At 41.2% G+C, this 18,364-nt stretch overlaps 1 protein-coding gene across 5 annotated transcripts in view; it reads right to left on the minus strand.

The window, feature by feature from the left end:
* The window catches only part of KCNIP1 (potassium voltage-gated channel interacting protein 1), a 411,307-nt gene that overhangs the window by 57,072 nt on the left and 335,871 nt on the right, over positions 1 to 18,364 (minus strand). The window contains exon 1 of one of the 5 annotated variants that reach the window (XM_030504591.1): positions 4,373 to 4,553. The exons of the other annotated variants lie outside the window; for them this stretch is intronic. Coding sequence (XP_030360451.1) covers positions 4,373 to 4,481 — 109 coding nt within the window. The 5' untranslated portion in view covers positions 4,482 to 4,553. Of the gene's footprint in view, positions 1 to 4,372; positions 4,554 to 18,364 lie in introns of those variants that run through there. 5 annotated transcript variants of the gene reach the window in all.

The following is an 18,364-nucleotide window of genomic DNA, read 5'->3' on the forward strand; positions in this document are numbered from 1 at the left end:
CAGGAGCAACTTCACAGGGGATACCCTGGAGAAGAGATTCCACTTTTCAGCCTGCTCAAATCTCTCTCCTCCTTCCCTCTCTCTAAAGTGGGTTTGAAGTTCCAATCTGAAGCTTGGAAGGAACAAGAGGAAGGAACATGCTCCCACAAGAGCTTTTGTGTAACAATATCTCTATTCCACATTTGGATTAATCAATAACTTCTCAAATTATGAGAACCAAACAGAACATACTTTTCACTGCAGAACAGCTAGCAACTGTAGCAGCTGGGCAATAAATATTTTTGTGGAGCTGGGCCCAGGGAGCCAGAGCAGGAACCCTGGTCTGCCCCTTGTGCAGAACTGGTCTCTTCTTCAGAGGCTTTAAAATTTAGGTACTATTACTTCAAGCTATACAGTACCTCATGAATCAAATCAGTACCAGGTGTGATTTGCCTTTGGCTATTCCCAGCCACAGAACTTGAAACGGTACCATCTTTGTGGTTACTTCGCATCTGAACTCAGGCAAAATTCCTGCTTCAGCTAGTTTTGCTTTGAACTCAGCTGCTCGCAAGTAAAGCATTATGAAGAACAAGCCTCTCAGTCCGAGATCTGCATTACCTAAAGGGTTACTTGGTACAACAGCAAATGTCTGTTTCCTCTCTCCATGTAACATCATGTACTTGACACACCACGTGAAAAGGGGTGCACTGGAAAGCCCTGAAAACACTTATTCTAGTGAAAGGAACTGCCTTTAAGCTCTGTCTCCACTGGCAATTGTATTAAAATTGTTTCAGTGGCAACTGAAATCTACCCCTTGGCAGTGTATTTCTGACATACTGTTGCATTAGACACATGTAGTAACAACCTCAGAAACATCTTAGATAGCTGATTTGTACATTTATTTATTCAATCAAAAATATTTGAGCACCTGCTTCTAATCTTCTATGGTAGTACAAGTGACTGTAACTAAGGAATGAAGGCTTTCCTGTATTAAAAAGCTAAATCCATGACAATATACTTGATGGTATATTTTACTTATTTTCAGGGGGTTGCACCCTGCCATACATATTACTGCATCAATACTGAACTAGTCCCAAAGCACAATTCATATTTGCCCTGGATCCCTCTGACTAGAAGAACTGTGATTTATGAGTGCTTCAAGATGGATGGATGTTTTGCAAAGAAGTTGAGTTAAAGCCAAATTCATAAAACAAATGTACAACAAGAATTTACTCTCACTTGACAGAGGTTTTTGTTCTCTAACCGCAAGTTAATATAAGGTTTCCCCAGATGTTTCCCCAAACATGTAAAGCATAATTATTTGTGGGTACATTGTTGCACTAAAGATAACCCATCTTCAGCTCTCAGCCCACCTTTGGATGTGGTCGTGTGTCACTCTATAGGAGCTGGGAACTAACCCTATGGGAGTGCAGGAGCTCTGTCACAGCACAGAATGGCAGCAAGGACATGGCCCGCAAACATGGATCCCAACAGACAGAACAGTGAGATAAAGCAACAAGTCATCAACATTTCTATGTCTATTAGTGTCACTAAAACCTGCCCTATGCTTTGCAGAACTTTCTCTGGTTTAACAAATTTTGCCTTTTAACTGTATCTAGACAGTACATTTTACAACCCAGTATCTGGGTTGTAAAATGGGAACATTTTCATGCAGAATTTGGAAAACACAAACAGTGCAACTGGCAAAGGTCTGATCTTACTGGAGCTCTTCTGCTTGGCTGGCTTTCAGGGCATCATTTCACATAAACTTGCTCCAGGTGCATTCCAGTGGACAAAAGAAAGTAGAAAAAAAACTCAAAACTGTTGGTTTAACATTTATTAAAAATGCTCAACAGTTTTAGGTTGTGGTCAGAGATTAAAACTGCCCCTGATGTCTGTGGTGCCAGTTGTTCCCAGCCAAATACCTGAATGAAATGATAGTGAGGATGGGACCTCACCTCTGGAAGACAACTGTGAGAGAAGGTGGAACTGAGCACACATGAGCTCAGCTGCAGCAAGTTCTGAACCTTCACATTTCCCTGTTACTGTCTTTCCATCTCATAACTGTTGCTTCTTATGTTAGACTGCTGGAGAATCAGCACTCCATTTTATCTTTGTTTTCCTCTCTCTTTAACCAGGACAAAGGAACACTGTCTGAGAAAGCCTGTTCCATCTCCAGGAGGCAGAATAATTTTAGTTCTAAAAAGAAAAAAGTCTATTGGCAATTTCAGTGTCTTATTTTAGTGTTATTTACACAGTCATGAGAAAGTATATGGATTTTCTAGATGTTTATAAATAGAAAGCAGCAATCATTATATTCTAGTGAATGTAAAGATATTAGAAATGTTTATGTGGCAATATAAGCACCTGCTGGACCCTTCCCATCGCTGCCTCCTAGCACATCCTAGAAAACAACTTAATGCCACTTGTAAAGAGTGACTGAAACCTGCATTGCACTACAGAAATGATCACCTGCATTACATTAATGTTACTATTTACCCATGTAAGTAATTCTTAGCACAGGTACAGAGCCATAAGGGAAAAACACAAGCTCATATTTAATAAGTACTAAATAAATATATTTTGGTGTCCCCATGAACCAGTTTGCAGCCAGAAAAAACAGAATTCCAAGAAATATCTAAAGCTAAAAAGGTTTATTGTATCCTATACACTGTCAGGTAATCCATTAGCAAATAGAAACTATGGCTATCAGTAATTTTGACAGGATTCTCTTAAGACTTAAAAGAAGCTGTATCCTTCTGCACTTGTATGGATCAAGTGATTATTGACTGCTGTCTGCAACCAAAATGCAGGGGAGTAGAAGTTGGGGCTATTCATTCACTTTTGCTCTTGTCATCTTTGAACAGATGACTTCCTCACCTGCCACGTATTTAACTTTGCTGGGGAAACACTGGGGAGACACTTCTGGGAAAGAGAATGCTTTGGAAAGAGCAGACACTGGAATTACAGTAAATAGGTCTGGAAAGAAGGTATAGAAATATTCTTGCAGTGAAATAGGCAGCAATGCAATTGCCTCAGCATTTGACTTGACAGTTTGTATTTCAGGTGAGCACTTCTGTTGCCATTTATGAAATCAGTTGTCATTGTCAGATCTTAATTTCTTTTTAATTATATAATGGAACTCCAGTGACATTCTGGGAGTAAACTAACAGCTCCCATGGTATTCAGTTTGTAATAAGGAATATCAACGTTCATGTGATGACAAATCCATGCCAGTTTACATCTTCTCAGACTAAATAACTTATTTAGGCTATTTTTCCTATTTGTTCCTAATCCTGCAGGAGGATTTCCAGGATTACGCGACAACACTGATTTTACAGTAGCAAGGTTAAAACCCCATCTGATTTCCTTGCTTTTAACATTATCCAGCAAAACATATTTCATATCTAAATTTCCTTGACTTTTATTCAATCTTTCAACAGCTCTCGCTAACTCCTATTTTAAAGATAGTATTTGAATAAAGTAATGTGGGTCTTTATGCTAATATTTTATCATTGCTCTTTCCTTTGCTAGATAAACTTGGCACAGTGATCAGAGCAAAAATACACTCAGTGACTTGGGGGGTCTCTGTTTTAAAACAATTTGGTTCATCAAAAAGTTATTTTCTTTCAAAATTTAGTGACACCTACATCCTCATATATATATAAAAATCTATTCTGTAGAAATAGAATAGATAATACAATCCCCAAAGCTCACTTATCTGTACACACACACATGCTTTACTCAGCCAGGAAAACCCTTAGGGGAAAACAAAATTCATTACATTGGTAAGATGAAGAGAGATCAAATCTTCCAGTTCAATAGGTGAAAAGAGGAATATTTCTCTCGAGGTTATTTGCTGAAGGGTCTGCAATAGCAAATACAGAGAAGTTTTGTTTTGTTCACATGCATTTTATCATGTCTTTAATCTGCAAAAGTCACAATTGTTTTACATAGCCATCTGAAATCATGCACGGAATTATCAGTTGTGCTTCCATTACCCCAAAAGAGACTTGCCTTTTTCTAGGTTGACAGTGATTTTTACTTTCAAGAGAGAAAATGAAGTAACACCAACAAAAAAAAAAAAAAAAAAAAAAAAAAAAAAAAAAAAAATCAAGAAAAGTTGATAATACACAAAACAAAAATAATCACAGCTTCAGATTTTCTCTAAGATAATATAGTAAAAGCAACAAAAGTCCTCAGTAAAGTATAAAGCATAATTCCCTCTTTGAAGCCTGTATGATTCTTAATATAGACAAAGACAATACTGAGCACCAGTGCACTGACAGACAATGCCTTCCTTCCCACAGCCTGTCTGCTGCCTGCAGCGGCTCTCCCAAAACAGATTTAAAGAAAAGTAAACAAGAGCTGGAAAACTTGGAAGTTTTCTTACCATCTGACAAGTCAATGAGCCCAAGGTAGTGCAAAAGTTTCAGAGAGGAGCACACCACCACCACAATTCCTAAAGTCTGGAGCCCCTCCGACTCGCCTTTTGTCCACATCCTTTAAGGCACCACACAGATACCTACTGGTGTGCCTGGAAACATCTAAAGCTGAGAAATCCTGTTTGAAGCTTTTCTTCCTGCTGCTCAGCTCAGTGCACAGCGCATTTCCCTCTCCCCTCCTCACTCTCACACTCCGTTTCTCAATCTCTCCCCCTCCCTCGCTTGCTTTTTCTCTTGTCTTTAGCATGCAAGCACTTTCTGCATTTAACCATAACCTCTGGATTTAGTTTTTGTCACTTCTGGGTAATTCTCTCAAGATTTTAGTCTGCCCCCAAACAACTTAGCCCTGTGCTGCTAACCTCAGCAACATCGCACACCTTTGCTTTTTCTTTTTTTAAGCATCTGTGCTACCAGTCAACTTTTGCTTTGGGGATTTCCTCAGTAATTCTGCAAATGCAGATGCTTTTGTCAATGCCTCTTCCGTACTGCATAAGAGAATATAACACATTGTAGGGGAGAAAAGAAAAGGTCTTTCCCTGTCTTAATTTCCACCCTTACAGCCCCCCGCCCTGGGCATGCTGGGATAGTCATAAGCACACTTCCCACATACGTGTCTATACCCACATAGAGCCCAGGATCTACACAGCAGTTCTGTTTGTAAGCAACAGCTCCAAACTCTTTTCCTCTGGATTAGCTGCTGGATAGCAAAGAGTGTATTTGGTTGGCATTTATCACCTACTCAGACATCAGGGTGAACCAGTGCTGGCTGGAACAAGCACCCTTTGCAGGCAGCTAAGGCAGACAGATGCACCTGCACTTGTTCATCTTTCAGTATTTCACCAGGCTGCTGGCATGGGGTAGCACTGCAGGCTGCTCTCCAGTTAAGTCAATTATGTATTTCTCCATTATCACCACAGATGAGTGAACACTTGGCAGGTTGAGTGTTTTATCAGGATGGCAGATGTAAGATTGCAACACCAGTAAAAGCCATATTTTTCAAGCATGCTATTAGTGGAAGATGCTGGCATGCCCATGTGGGATGTTCAGAAGAGAGATAGCCAGTGCCTGTCATTTTACAGGACTTAGAGGCTGTCCTTTTCTCCATACTGATTCCACACCTGAGGCAAGCAGTAGCCCCAGCTGAGCAGAGCAGGTTGGCTTTCACCCACACCCTGCTCCCAAAACCTCTTCTGAAGCTGCCTTTAACTACTGCCCAGCAGCTAACATCAGGTGCAGAACCTCGGAGGGGTTTGTGTATCACATCAAGTAACGTGCTTGAATTGCTTAGAAATGTTCATATGAAAGCCAAGTTGGTAACATATCAAGTCAACAAGCAATAAACACCTGAACTGAACTGAGCTTCTGTATGCAGGTGACCAAGGAAGAGATCACACTTGTAAATGTGTTACTCACCAGGGTTCTCTGTCATTAGCATCTACCTATCCAGAGCTCAATGGAGTGACAAAGCCACTTCTGCTGAGGAGTACTTTAGACCAAAGGATTGTTTTTGGTACTCTATCATCTGCCACATTAGGTTTTCATTGCCGTGGCTGTATGACTGATTGCCTATGATGCCACATTATGGTTCTTATTTCCCAGATGAACACATTCAGCTATAAAACCATCAAGAAACTAAAATTGCTGCACTGAAGAATCTCTCCCAGACAAGTAGAAAAGAATATGGAGAAACATGATAAACAGACCTTAAAATATTTAGATAATTCCTTATTCTATCATGTCCTGTTCCTGTTATCCATCCTGTTTCCTGCAGTTCTACAGTTCTCCCACCATAATGTCCCACCTCTGCATCTTCAAAAGCCTTGCAGTAGCAAGAGGGATGGGAAAGGGCATGAAAAACTGGGAGTTTCACTATTTGTGTTACTGCAGTTTACTCCAAGTCTAACAGCTGCAATTCTTTAGGTGTTCCTGATATAAGCAACTGCAAAAGAACACTTGGGTTTGGTCCCCAGAATCCTCACTGCAGGAAGACCTCATGCATCCTAGCAGCTCAGAATCCATCAGACACTGTCAAAGCCAAATCATGAGGTTTTGACTCAGTTTTTAAACAGGCTTGGAGGGAATACTGACAGAGAATTTTTCCCCCTTAGGAAACCAAACCTGAAGAGGCTGGTTTGGGATCACTCTGAACCCAGCAGATCTTCCTGCATACTGCTACCTCTCCCTCATTTCCCAAAGCAGTAATGCATCTCATTCTTCACTTGCTTGTTACTGCACTGAGAACCAGAATTCCTATGTTAGGGATGTGTTGGTGTCAAGTCGTGCTAATGTTTTACTGAAAGTGTTGCCTGACAGGCAGAGCACCAGATCCCTCCATCCATCCAGCTTGGAAGCCACATACTGACCTACCATGATTAAACCAAATCAGCTTTCTACTCTTCTTTAAACATTCAAATCATCAGGAGTGACTAAAGGGTTGACTACAGATGCTTTACGGGAGGCATATCCTATGGATATGCCAAATCCTGAGCTGTGTTTTGCCCACTGTAAGAACGAATTTAAGTAAAAGATAGTATCTTTCCTCTCTTACCTCCCAGCTCAGCCCCTGAGGTACAGCAACACTCCTTTCCTGCAATATTGAGCTAATGAGAAAAATTGATTCTGTGCTTGAAACCAAAGGCAGGTTGCTCAATTTAGTTCTTCAATAGAGAAACAGAATCATCAACACTTAACAAGAGGCAGAAGCATAAATCAAGAGTTTTAAGTATTTTCTTTGAGTCACTCCTGGAGCAAGAAGTAGAACCCCAAACCAATGCCAAATAAAAAGAGTGGGATTCTTAATTTTCAGATCTTTTTTAGCTAAGCATTCTACAGCCTGAAAGCCATTCTGCAGATCTGCAGCAGCTTTTGGATCAATGTTTCCCAAACATTCATAAATCTGCTGCAAAATACACACTCTTATCCTCAGAGAGGTCAGCTCAAGAGACTGAATGCTTTCAATTAGAATCACACATAAATTAAAGAGCACAAACTAAAGTGCCTGGGTTTCTACCATAGCCACTGAACACCAGATTTTGTAGAACAGCAGCTGGGGTACATTTTCCTACTTATACAGACAAGGTTAAGCTCACCAGTGTAGCAGTAAGCTTTATTTTTGTCAAATCTTAAGAAAAAGAGGAATGTAAAAAGCCAGATGTTTAAAATACCATATACCTTGATAAGAGAGATAGATGTTCTTGCTCATGTCTTGGGTATACATCTCACATTCAGCTAAAGGGGTTGAATGCCTCAATTGACTGTGAGAAGTTTTCTGCTGGGTATGCACAATGGGTGCCCTCTGGGAACATAAGTAGGAACTTTATAAAGATCAATCAAAATAACATGTAATGAAAAGGATTTGCTGGTAATAAAAGAATTGCTATGATGAATCATATAAATAATTTATGTAATCTATAATCAGCTCTTATTATTGAGAAGGGGGGGAAATGCATCACATGAAGGTGTGAAAATCATAGGAAAATAGAAAAAATATTCCTCACAGAAGGAGCGTATCCCAGTGACCAAGATATCTGGAACACATTTATGCTTTCAAAGAGGAGGGTTTGTCTCCTCACTTTGTTTTAAAACAAATGCAGCGTAACATATTCTCTTTACCCACACACCTTTAAGAACACTTCAGCAGTATTCTATGACTAGCCTGGTACAACCCCTAAATATTAAATTTTTGGCATTTTGATTATTCCTTTGCATTTGTGTTATGATAAAGAATACACAGGAACATCCAATTGATGCTTCTTGTGCAGTTCATTATTTCAAGCATCTCTAGAACACCTCTGCTTATGGATCTTCTGATACTTAGTAGTCAGGAACAGTCTTCTCACACAGCTGTTGTCCATAAATCTATTTGCATTGCAGATCTCTGAAGCCCTTCCACTTCTGCTGTACTTTAGAAATGGCACAATGAGATCATTCACAGGTGGCTACAGGATCAAAAGTATGGTGTTACTGTTCCACGCATACTTATTCAACATAAATTTTTTTGTGCATGCACAAAGTTGGTGGGTCTTACTGCTGGTTTGATTTTAAGAGGAACAACCCACTAGGAAAACAAGGTCTCTCTCATGAGTGATTTTAACTTGCCTAGTCTCAAGCAATGATATTAATGGCTTAAATTGCAGCTTGTGATCAGCTTGCCTTGGGTGATAATCATTTATCTGCCCTGTTCACCACAGGGGATTAAACTCCTTTGGTGTTTCTCAGATTTCTCTGGATTTGACCTGCTCTAAGTAATTTGTGCCATCTGCAAACAGTGTGGAGAGAAAACCCATTGATTGCTAACTGCTGAGTACTGTTAACATAAAATTACACTAGGAGTAAATCAACAAAACTGATGGTTTAGGGCCCCATCTAAAGTATGGGTAATCTCCAGTTAAACTAACCACCATTTGGTGACAATGAACTTGGGTCCCTTCCCACTTGCACCAATACAATTCCACCCTGACCTGTCTGCCTGCAAATTAATTTAGCTTCATACCCCATGTGGGTTTCCTGGCAGTTATTCACCAGCTAGGAGCAGGTTTGAAAGTCCTGGCTAATTACCAGTTATTGTTCTTGTCACTAGAGATACATTCTCTGTAATGAGAGATGAAGCACAAATGTCTCATTAGCTGGTTTGGATAATGCAGAAATTTGGATGCTGCACAGGGAGCTCAGAATACAGAGCTCAGTTCCTCAGCCTGCCATTTCCTCACTGTGTAACTGCAGGAAGTAACTGGCAGATGAACATTATCCTGACATAATATGAAGTGTTCTGCTATAACAAAGTCAGCTATAATTCCATCAAAAATGACTCTCCTATTGAATTTTTCTGACTCATGTAAAGGAGTTACTGTCTTTGTTCTATCAACATCTCCCAGCTTGCTGGCAATGGTAGGATGTTGTTGGGTCTAAGGACCCATGGACAATTTATGCAGTGAAGCAGGACTGGGAAAACACAGTTTTCCCCTGAAGAGGACTGTTGAGCTAGCGATTCCCAGCCTCCAATGTGCCTATAACTCACATCACCAACTCACATCAGCAACTCTGAAAAATCTCTTGGGAAGATTCCAGAAATCCAACACACCATGACTGGCTTTTTCCTGGCCAGTTGGGGGTACAGAAAAGCATTTTAAAGTACTTCCAAGTTCCCACAAACTGCTGGCTGGAGGCCTCTGCTTCACTCTGGACCTCATGATGGCAGAAGCTGGTGTGTGTTAGTGATGGACCCCCGGGGCAAAGTTAAAGTGAGTCTCCCAGCAAGCTACAAACCAGAAGACCAGCAACTACTGAAGAAACCATGTAACCTTGAAGGACTAACCTGATCCATAGCTTACACACACACTATCTGAAACTGAGTAGTATACAATTGAGGCTATTAATGAGAGGGTAAATAAGAACCTCTCCCAACTATAAAATATTACTGTCAGGAATTCAGGCTCTATTGCACTTTTTTCCTTGTATTTAATCTGCTTTTCACCTATTTCTCTAGATTTTTATTTGTAAACCAACATAGTTGCACAAACCACAGCAGAAAACCCTCAAACCAGCAGCCTCCTCTGAGATCACAGATCCCCAATAGACTACAAAAGTGCAATGGCTGCTCTCAGGACAGACCAAAGGAAATCCTCCAGCACTGAGCTTGCCCTCTTTTCAGTGCTGCTGTTTAGTCTGGATGAAATGCTAGCAACTGCTTAGTGACCTCAGCTGCACCAGGAAGGGAGATCAGGAAAGGCTGCAGGACTTTTATCATTGTCCTACTTTTTAAACAGACAATGAAAGTCGAGGAGGACACATGCTGTGAGGAAAAGAAGAGTAGGGGAGAGGAAGTGAAAAGTTGAAAGAAGAAACAGCACAAGAGGGCATTTCAAGTCTGAAATATGGAACACTGAATAAGGGCATGTAAAGTGCAGATGGACCTGGGAGGGACTAGGATGAGGCCAGGCACAATCTGAAACTGCACAAAAACATAAACCCTGATGTTTCAATTATACTGAAGGTTCATTCCCCAAGCAGGGAGAATGCCACTACACCAGTCCGTGCAGCCAACCTGTACTGAGCCCCACATCAGGGTGAGCATTTCCCCTGGAACCCAGACTCAGAGGCGAGCACCCTTCTCATCAGCAAATAAATGTAACTGAAGGCAGTAAAGAGCAACCCACAATGATCAGAAGATAGATGCAACAGGCCATTTCTGGCCTACTGGATTTCTGCCACAAGCAAGAGGAGACGTGACACCTCCCTTATGCCACCGGCGATAACTGCTTCCGAACCTGGACAGTGAAGAGGCATAGAGCTAAAAGCCTCTGCTGCCAAGCCAGGCTGCAGGGATTCTCTCATCACAGGTTGATTTCCCCCCATATTGTACATTTCCGATAGGCATCAGCTTGTCACAGCTTCATTCCCAGTTTTAATAAAAGAGATATTAAGAATGCAGAAGCTCTGTGCTCAGACTTTTTTCCTAATGGGCTTTGTTTTTTCAGATATATATTGTGTTAGGTATATCACAGTAGGGGGGGGGTACACCTACCAGTTCATTGTCAAAGACTTCGAAGTTCATAAGTTAACATCACAGCAAACTGAAGCAGGATGAATCACGGGTTAAAAACAAAATTAAACTTGCTCAACATCAATCATACCCAGTTATTCGACATAACTGCATTTATTATTTATTAGTTTCTACAATGACAAGCATTTGCCTTTCCAGTGCATGACAGCTTGATGATAACTATTAAGATGCTCCTTCTGACCAAACCTTTTGCTTATTCCAACCTTGTTGGTAAAGGAAAAAAACCCTGAGGGATAAAACCAGTGAAACTATCCAGCACCACATACACTTTGCTACTTTCATACTCCTCTCCCTGGTGGATCTTCTCTTGACATTAGTAATAACAAGACAATAGGGAGCTGGTTTTTGGGAGTTTTCACTAAGGTTATGTGACTCTACTGGTGTCTCCGCCCCCCCCTCAGCACTTCCTAATCTTACAGAAATGTAAATTGGAAGGAATAGCAGATATCATCTACTCCAACCTGCTGCCCAGACTAAGAGCTGCCTCACTGCCAGCACAGCATGTGCCAGACTAGTCAAGACTTCAAGACCTCCATGGACCTCCAAGCAAGCCCGCCACTGGAGACAGCTGCTCACTCCAGTGCTGCACCACTTCCCTAGGGAAGGGGTTTCTTCTAATGTTCAATCCAAACCTCCAAATCTGCCACTAGTTGCCACTGCCTCTTCTACCATAAAAATACAGATCTTTCAACTGTGCACGAAAAGCTGTGGAATTACACTGAGTGCCATAAGATACATGTATGTTGGTTACACCCATGCCAGGCAGATGATTAGCAACTCACTAAATGTCTATGTAATTATTTAAGGACCGTGCTAAGGCGTATCATTACGCTTTCTGTCATTCCAGTATGGTAACATATAATTTAGCCAGCCGTACAGATATCACAGCTCTAGCGATCTCTCCCCTCTTAGAGACCCGTTCTTCCCTAGCTTCTCCCTCTTTATTTACCCATTTCCCTTTAAGTAGTGAACTGAAGAATCAGTTGTCTTGATGCATTTTTCCTCATGCTCTAGTGGAATACTAAACTATGTTCTTCTTTTTGCATAACAATTATGCAAAATACTGCCCAGTAAAGATAACCTCATCTATTTTTCTTAGTTACAACATATGTATTACAGGCACAACATATGTATTACAGGCTTAAGCACTAAAACCACTCTCCATTTGAAGAATACTGTTCCATTGTTGATGTGGTTTAGTGGTGGTCTTGACAGTCCTGGAGTAATGGTTGGACTTGATGATCTTAAGGGTCTCTCAAACCTCACTGATTCTGTGATCCTATTCTATGTTCTCCCACCACTTTTCATGCTGTTTCTTACTTCTAAGTGGCCTCAGGCATGAACATGGTTTTCTAAAGAAGCCTGTATTTCCTTCCCTTACTGATATGTTGTATAAAGAAATACCTTTAAATATTCTCACTGACTCTTTACAGGCATCTCATCGTCATTGTATGATCTCTACATTACACACACTGAAGTTTTAATTTTCTCCTCTATAATTCATATTCCTGTTTTACCCTCAGCTTGAAAGATTTTGTTTAATTAGTTATTTGCATAATTATTCTGCAAAAGATGCTGCCACAATACACAAAGTTACTACTAGGACAGAGTAATAAATTCATGAAGTAATTATGAAACGGTACAAAACCAACCCTATTTTAGATACACCACAGTGAATTATGAAGTAGTGCCATACAGATTATTTCAGATCCATCTTATCTCAAATGGCATCATCCCAGAAACATTTGGAAGCCTGGGCCAAGTAGCAAAACTCTCAGCAATTCACAGTTTGCAAAGAAACAGAAACCAAAACCAAAAAGATCAATTTATAAAGCCAGTTGAACTTTCTAAACTATCAAGTTTGTAAAGTATAACATAGACAAACAAAAAAAGCAGTTTATGCTATAGTTCTAAATCCATGGTAAGCAGGAGAACTTTCGTAGGGGGATGGTTTTGCTTCTGCCAGCACAGCTCCAACTATTAGATACATGAGAGCAGTGCCATGTTACAGGCACTCGTGTCAGGGGTCAGCTCTCCAGAGTTCAACACACTGCCTCTGATTTAGGAATAACATATTAACTGCTCTTCTAGTGGCACCACTATTTAAATTCTGCTTCTTGGCACTGCATGGGTAGGGGCTGACATTCATGGAAGCGTGAAGGTCTGGTCAACTAAACACTTGAAGAGATGCAATACAGGTGCACGTAACACAGACTATACTTACAATGCTAAAGCTAAGCATGAGAGATCAGTCAGAGCCATTGAGTCAGTCGTCGAGTGGTTTGGGTTGGAAGGGACCTTAAAGCTGACCTACTTCCAACCCCCTGCCACGGGCAGGGACACCTTCCACTAGAGCAGGTTGCTCCAAGCCCCTGTGTCCAGCCTGGCCCTGAACACTGCCAGGGATGGGGCAGCCACAGCTTCTCTGGGCACCCTGTGCCAGCGCCTCAGCACCCTCACAGGGAAGAACTTCTTCCTGAGATCTGATCTCAGTCTCCCCTCTGGGAGGTTCAAGCCATGCCCCCTTGTCCTTTTGCTACAGGCCCTTAGCAATAGCCCCTCCAGCTTTCAACCTCCTTCAAGCCTCTTCCCTCATGCATATCTAAAAACATTCCATTACCAAGCAAGCTGGACATGGGTGATGGAGCCAGCATCCTACTCATTCCCACACTGCTGCTACCAAACATACAGCAGAGAAGAACAAAATGAAAACAAGATGGCAGCAGCATGTACTGTCTGTTTAAGGGAACTGCCAGGACAATCTGGGAAAAAGAGTCAACCTCATAGACAACCACTTTCAGAAAACAGGAGGTCGGGAAGTGAAATGCTGAAAATACATCAAAAGGTATGAGATGCATGGAAAAAAGCTGTAAGGAAAATGAAGGCGCCAGGGGTTTTCTGCAAGTAGATTTATATTCAGAATTTAAGCTCAAATTCAAGGGCAAAAGCAAACTGAAGTAGATTTATGACCATAATGTCACATCTGGGGAAGTGCAGCACAGGTAAATGAATGATTTGTACACATCCCATCCCAGGTCTGTAAATATTCATATTTGGGGCACACTATGTATCATACACACTTTGGCAGCTACAATAATCTACAATCCTCTTGAATCACTGTATGTGTTACAGTTGCATTTCTATGGTTGAAGATGATGTCAGAAGTATAGTTGTGGGGGAGGGAGAGAAGGGGAGAGAGAAAGGTGAATTTCTTCAAAGTCCTCAACATGTACAACTTAAAGCATTACTTTCTTTTTTTCTCCCAGGAAAGTCTAAGATACTCAAGAGCTAGCTCTAGATAAAAGCAACATTCATCTACATGAGAGTTTGCTGGATCTTACTGCTGAAAGCAAAAAAGCTCTGCATCTCTTGGGCTCATCCCAGTGTCAGGCAGGATAAACCCAGGCTCCAGGGGAGAGGGACAGATTTCAGTGCATTTCAGAATTGCTGACCTTGGGACTGGAGGGTTTCTTTCAATGTCTGCAGAAAGCCACATGGATGGGGCTTGAAGCAACCTGCTCTAGCAGAAGGTGTCCCTGCCCGTGGCAGGGGGGTGGAACCAGATGAGCTTTAAGGTCCCTTCCAACCTGAACCAGTCTGGGGTCCTATGAAAAGTGACAATTACACAGACTCCTACCTCAGAGCTCTCCAGCGACAGCTACTATACTCTGGCACAATACTACCGCGTGTGTTGTGAGCCAAACAGTTTACCCTGTATGTGTTTATATACATATAAAAACCTCATCACACGGTCATTTACATGTGTAACTTGTACTATGCCATGTCTTATTAAGACTCAAACACACAGCATGCAAAGATATGAAAATGAAAGGCCAAATCCCATTGTGAATTGTGCTGGTCCAGTTCCAGTGTCAAGCTGAATTTTGGTCAGTTCAAGCACAGGAAGATCACTGCTCATCAGAACATTATGACTCACTAACCAAAGAGCTTTTTAAGGAAAAGTTGATTCAATATGTTCTTATCAATTAACCAGGTATTTTCATGATGGTCCATGGTGTTCACTGGAGATTTGAATAAACCTCTGTCTTTACTTAAATATTCCTGTCAATTTGCTGATTGGAACATATTCTAAATCAAGAATAGAGGATGAGAGAGGACACTCTCTCCCCTCACTCCCCTCCAATCTAATTACACCGCAGCTTATTAATTGCAAGATACACTCTTGTGAGAAAAAGTGCAATGCCATTATTAAACTAAATATCAGTTTGGAGAAGTCAGTGGGTGCTGCTCAAATATATTATAGCTCAGACCTAGAGGGTAATGCATTTAGATAAAGTGAAAGGGTATTTCCAACTGTTGGTACTTATTCGGTTCAGAGCTCATTTGGGCAAACAACAAACTCAAAATCTAGCAAAGATGCCTAATTATATCCTGAGGTACTAGAGATGATAATTTAGTTAATCTAAAATATAAACCACTCTTTGGTACATTGAAAAATCCTTGGCTAGAGCTTACTCTATCCTTAAGCATTTTACATTCACAGTGAGTAGCTAATTACAATTAACCCTTTTGTTAATTGTCAGGAGACCATACACTACAATAAACTTGTCTTCATATAGGATTTATCCTCCAGGAACAGCATAACAATTTCAAACAGAAGTATTAATATGAATTCTAGAGATATATCTCTGTCATTACCAGAGAGAAAAGAGACGGCACAACATCCAAGCACTTGAGTCTTTACTCAATAAGGAAGTACTGAGCAGTATCCCATTTCCAACTGGCCTTGAAAACTGAAGGATGCTTCCCTGCAGAAGAGGAAAAGCTTGCTGAAAAAACACCTGAGAACTGCAGGAAGGCAGAAGTTTTTCCAGTTCTGCCAGATCATGAAATCATTCCACCAGTTTAGGCTTCTTAGAGAAGAACAATTGCACTTCGGTGATGTAAATTTCACTCTTTAAGTAACTGTATAAAGCTTTAGTTTTATACAGTTACTTGATGGAAGCTGGATGGTCAATGCTGAAAAACCAGCCTATTTTCTGCCCTCCATTCCCACTGTTTCGCGTAACATCCAGTTATCAGAAATGCAGCATTTACAGACTGCCCATTGCCTACAAGTGAATTGGAACAGAGGCTCACGATCAGCATCTTTCTGCAGAGTTTCACTATTTCAGCCTCGTGGGCTACTTACAAGAAGGATTGCTTTTAGATATTAAAAAAGTGCATCTGTATCTTAAGGCATCATATATCACAATAACTTCTTTGGGAAAAAAATACATAAATACATTCATGGATATATGAAGCTTTGTGAGCCTGAAAACTGTTTTCAAGACTCGCAAACCATCCAGTTCCACAAAGTGCCCCAATCTTGATTCAACTGCTAGCTCCAATATAATCAAACCAGGGAAGTGGGAAGACATTCGATTTCACATCTAAGCCCAAAGGCGAACTGGCATGGATTCGGCTGAATAATTGATCTTAACATGATGGAATTTTCTAGTGTCTACTTTGTTGCCCAGATTGCAAAGCTACAACCTTCTGTGCTAACATTCCCCAAAATTTGGTTCCTGTGTATTTCTCCTCCATACCAAGCAGGCAGTCTGCAGCCATTAGGATATAAGCACTGGCAAGCATTAATACTTCGGTTTCTTCAGACCTGGTTATAAACTGTTTTCCAGTGAGAGAGGTATCTATCTTCCCAAACAAGGTAAGAGTGCCTGGAGAGTCAGTTGAGAGAGAAATGTCATCTTCTCAAATACCATAATCTCAAACCTACTAAGAATTTCACTGTTATAACTCTAGAAAGTGAAGTTAGAATATTTATTCAAACACATTCAGTTCAGCTTATACAGTAATTGTGTTCAGAGGGGGCATTAGACAGTGCATAGACTTGGAAATGCCATACAACAGCCTTAAACTTCAAGTGCCAGTTGAGGATTCTGGTTATCACTTTTTTATGGTGATGTTAAGTGCACAGACACTCAGGTGACTTTAGTGGCACAATATCACTTCAGGCTTTGCTTTGGTTTCTGCTGCAACTCCAAAGCATAGGGACAGCAGAATTAACTGTACCCCAAAAGCTGAAGCAACAAATCTTAAACAGAGGCTTTACTGGACAGGAAAGCTGTGTGGTACACAGGTGAAGGACTTCACCTTGCATCATGATGAATTGCCAGAGCTGAGCTTGAGCCTTCACAGGAGCAGTTTCTTCAATACCTCTCCCTTGGTGGGCTGACAGGAAAGGGTGCAGACTCCCACATGTACAACCAAGCAGCTGTGGAGCAGACATACACAACCGAACCATCAGGCCATCAGAGGCTACTTGGTGGGGGCTGCCTGCAGATACACCAGAACTGGCAATGAGACCTGGCTGGGAGGTACATGAAGCCCTTTTCTGCACACCCTTATTCTGCCTGACTATCCACAAAACACCTGTTAGACTAATAGTTTGGTCAACACCACTTTGCTACTAGAAATCACATTTTCTCCTTGACATTGAGTCTTACTTGGCTGAAATGTTCTGTGACACTGCCATTACGGTAGTCCTTAGTTACTGGTAGGTATCACTCACATTGATGCTATTCATGGTGTGAAGCAATAACTAAACAAATAGGTGGTCAGTGTCAGCCTTTGCTTGTTCCTGTCAGGCTACAGGGAATCACAAAATGAGAGAAAAGATGGATGTTAGCCGGAGACTTTGGAAAGCTGGTTGTTCTGCTGGGGAGAAGTTGCGAAACCACAGCCAAGTCAGACACCAAGATTCCCCGGTCTGTTTAGGGGCCCAAAATGCAGGTGGACATCCACCCTGAGTTCTGTGCTTTGCTCCCCATTTCACAAGCGGGCTGATGGCACTGTCTGACCGGGCTGTAATGAGAATAAGCATGATAAGTGCTGTGAAGCACTGGGAAGTTACAGTATGGGGCATTCAGAGAGTCTTGAAGCAGGCGATACATGGGTAAAGGTCAATGTGAAATACATAATACAGCAAACAGAAGCTATCAAACTTCCATTGGCATCAATGTAGGCCTTAGCCCAAGAAATAACTGTATGCCACAAAACCTTAATAACCTTTTTAAATGAATTTCAGCATCTCAGAGCTTGGCAAATCACTGCTGATTTCCTCACAAGTAGCTAAAGTCACTTCTCTTCCAGGAAGTCTTATTTGGGATAAGACCAGATGACTTCCCAGCTCTCAGTGGCATAATTTTGAAGAAAATTTCTTGAGAAATAGTTCTGCTCTGCTCTACCAACACGCAGGAAATAAATGTATTTCCAGTTCACTCCATTTCAGAGACTGCCCAAACTGGGGTCCCCTTTATCTAACAGTGTCCAGTAGGACATCAGCTGCTGGACGTGTTGTGCTACGCGTTTCCTGGGACTTTAGGGCAGGCATAGACTGACATTTCCATTTTAAGAT

The sequence above is a fragment of the Strigops habroptila genome, chromosome 12, assembly GCF_004027225.2.
Source record: "Strigops habroptila isolate Jane chromosome 12, bStrHab1.2.pri, whole genome shotgun sequence".
Lineage (NCBI taxonomy): Eukaryota > Metazoa > Chordata > Aves > Psittaciformes > Psittacidae > Strigops > Strigops habroptila.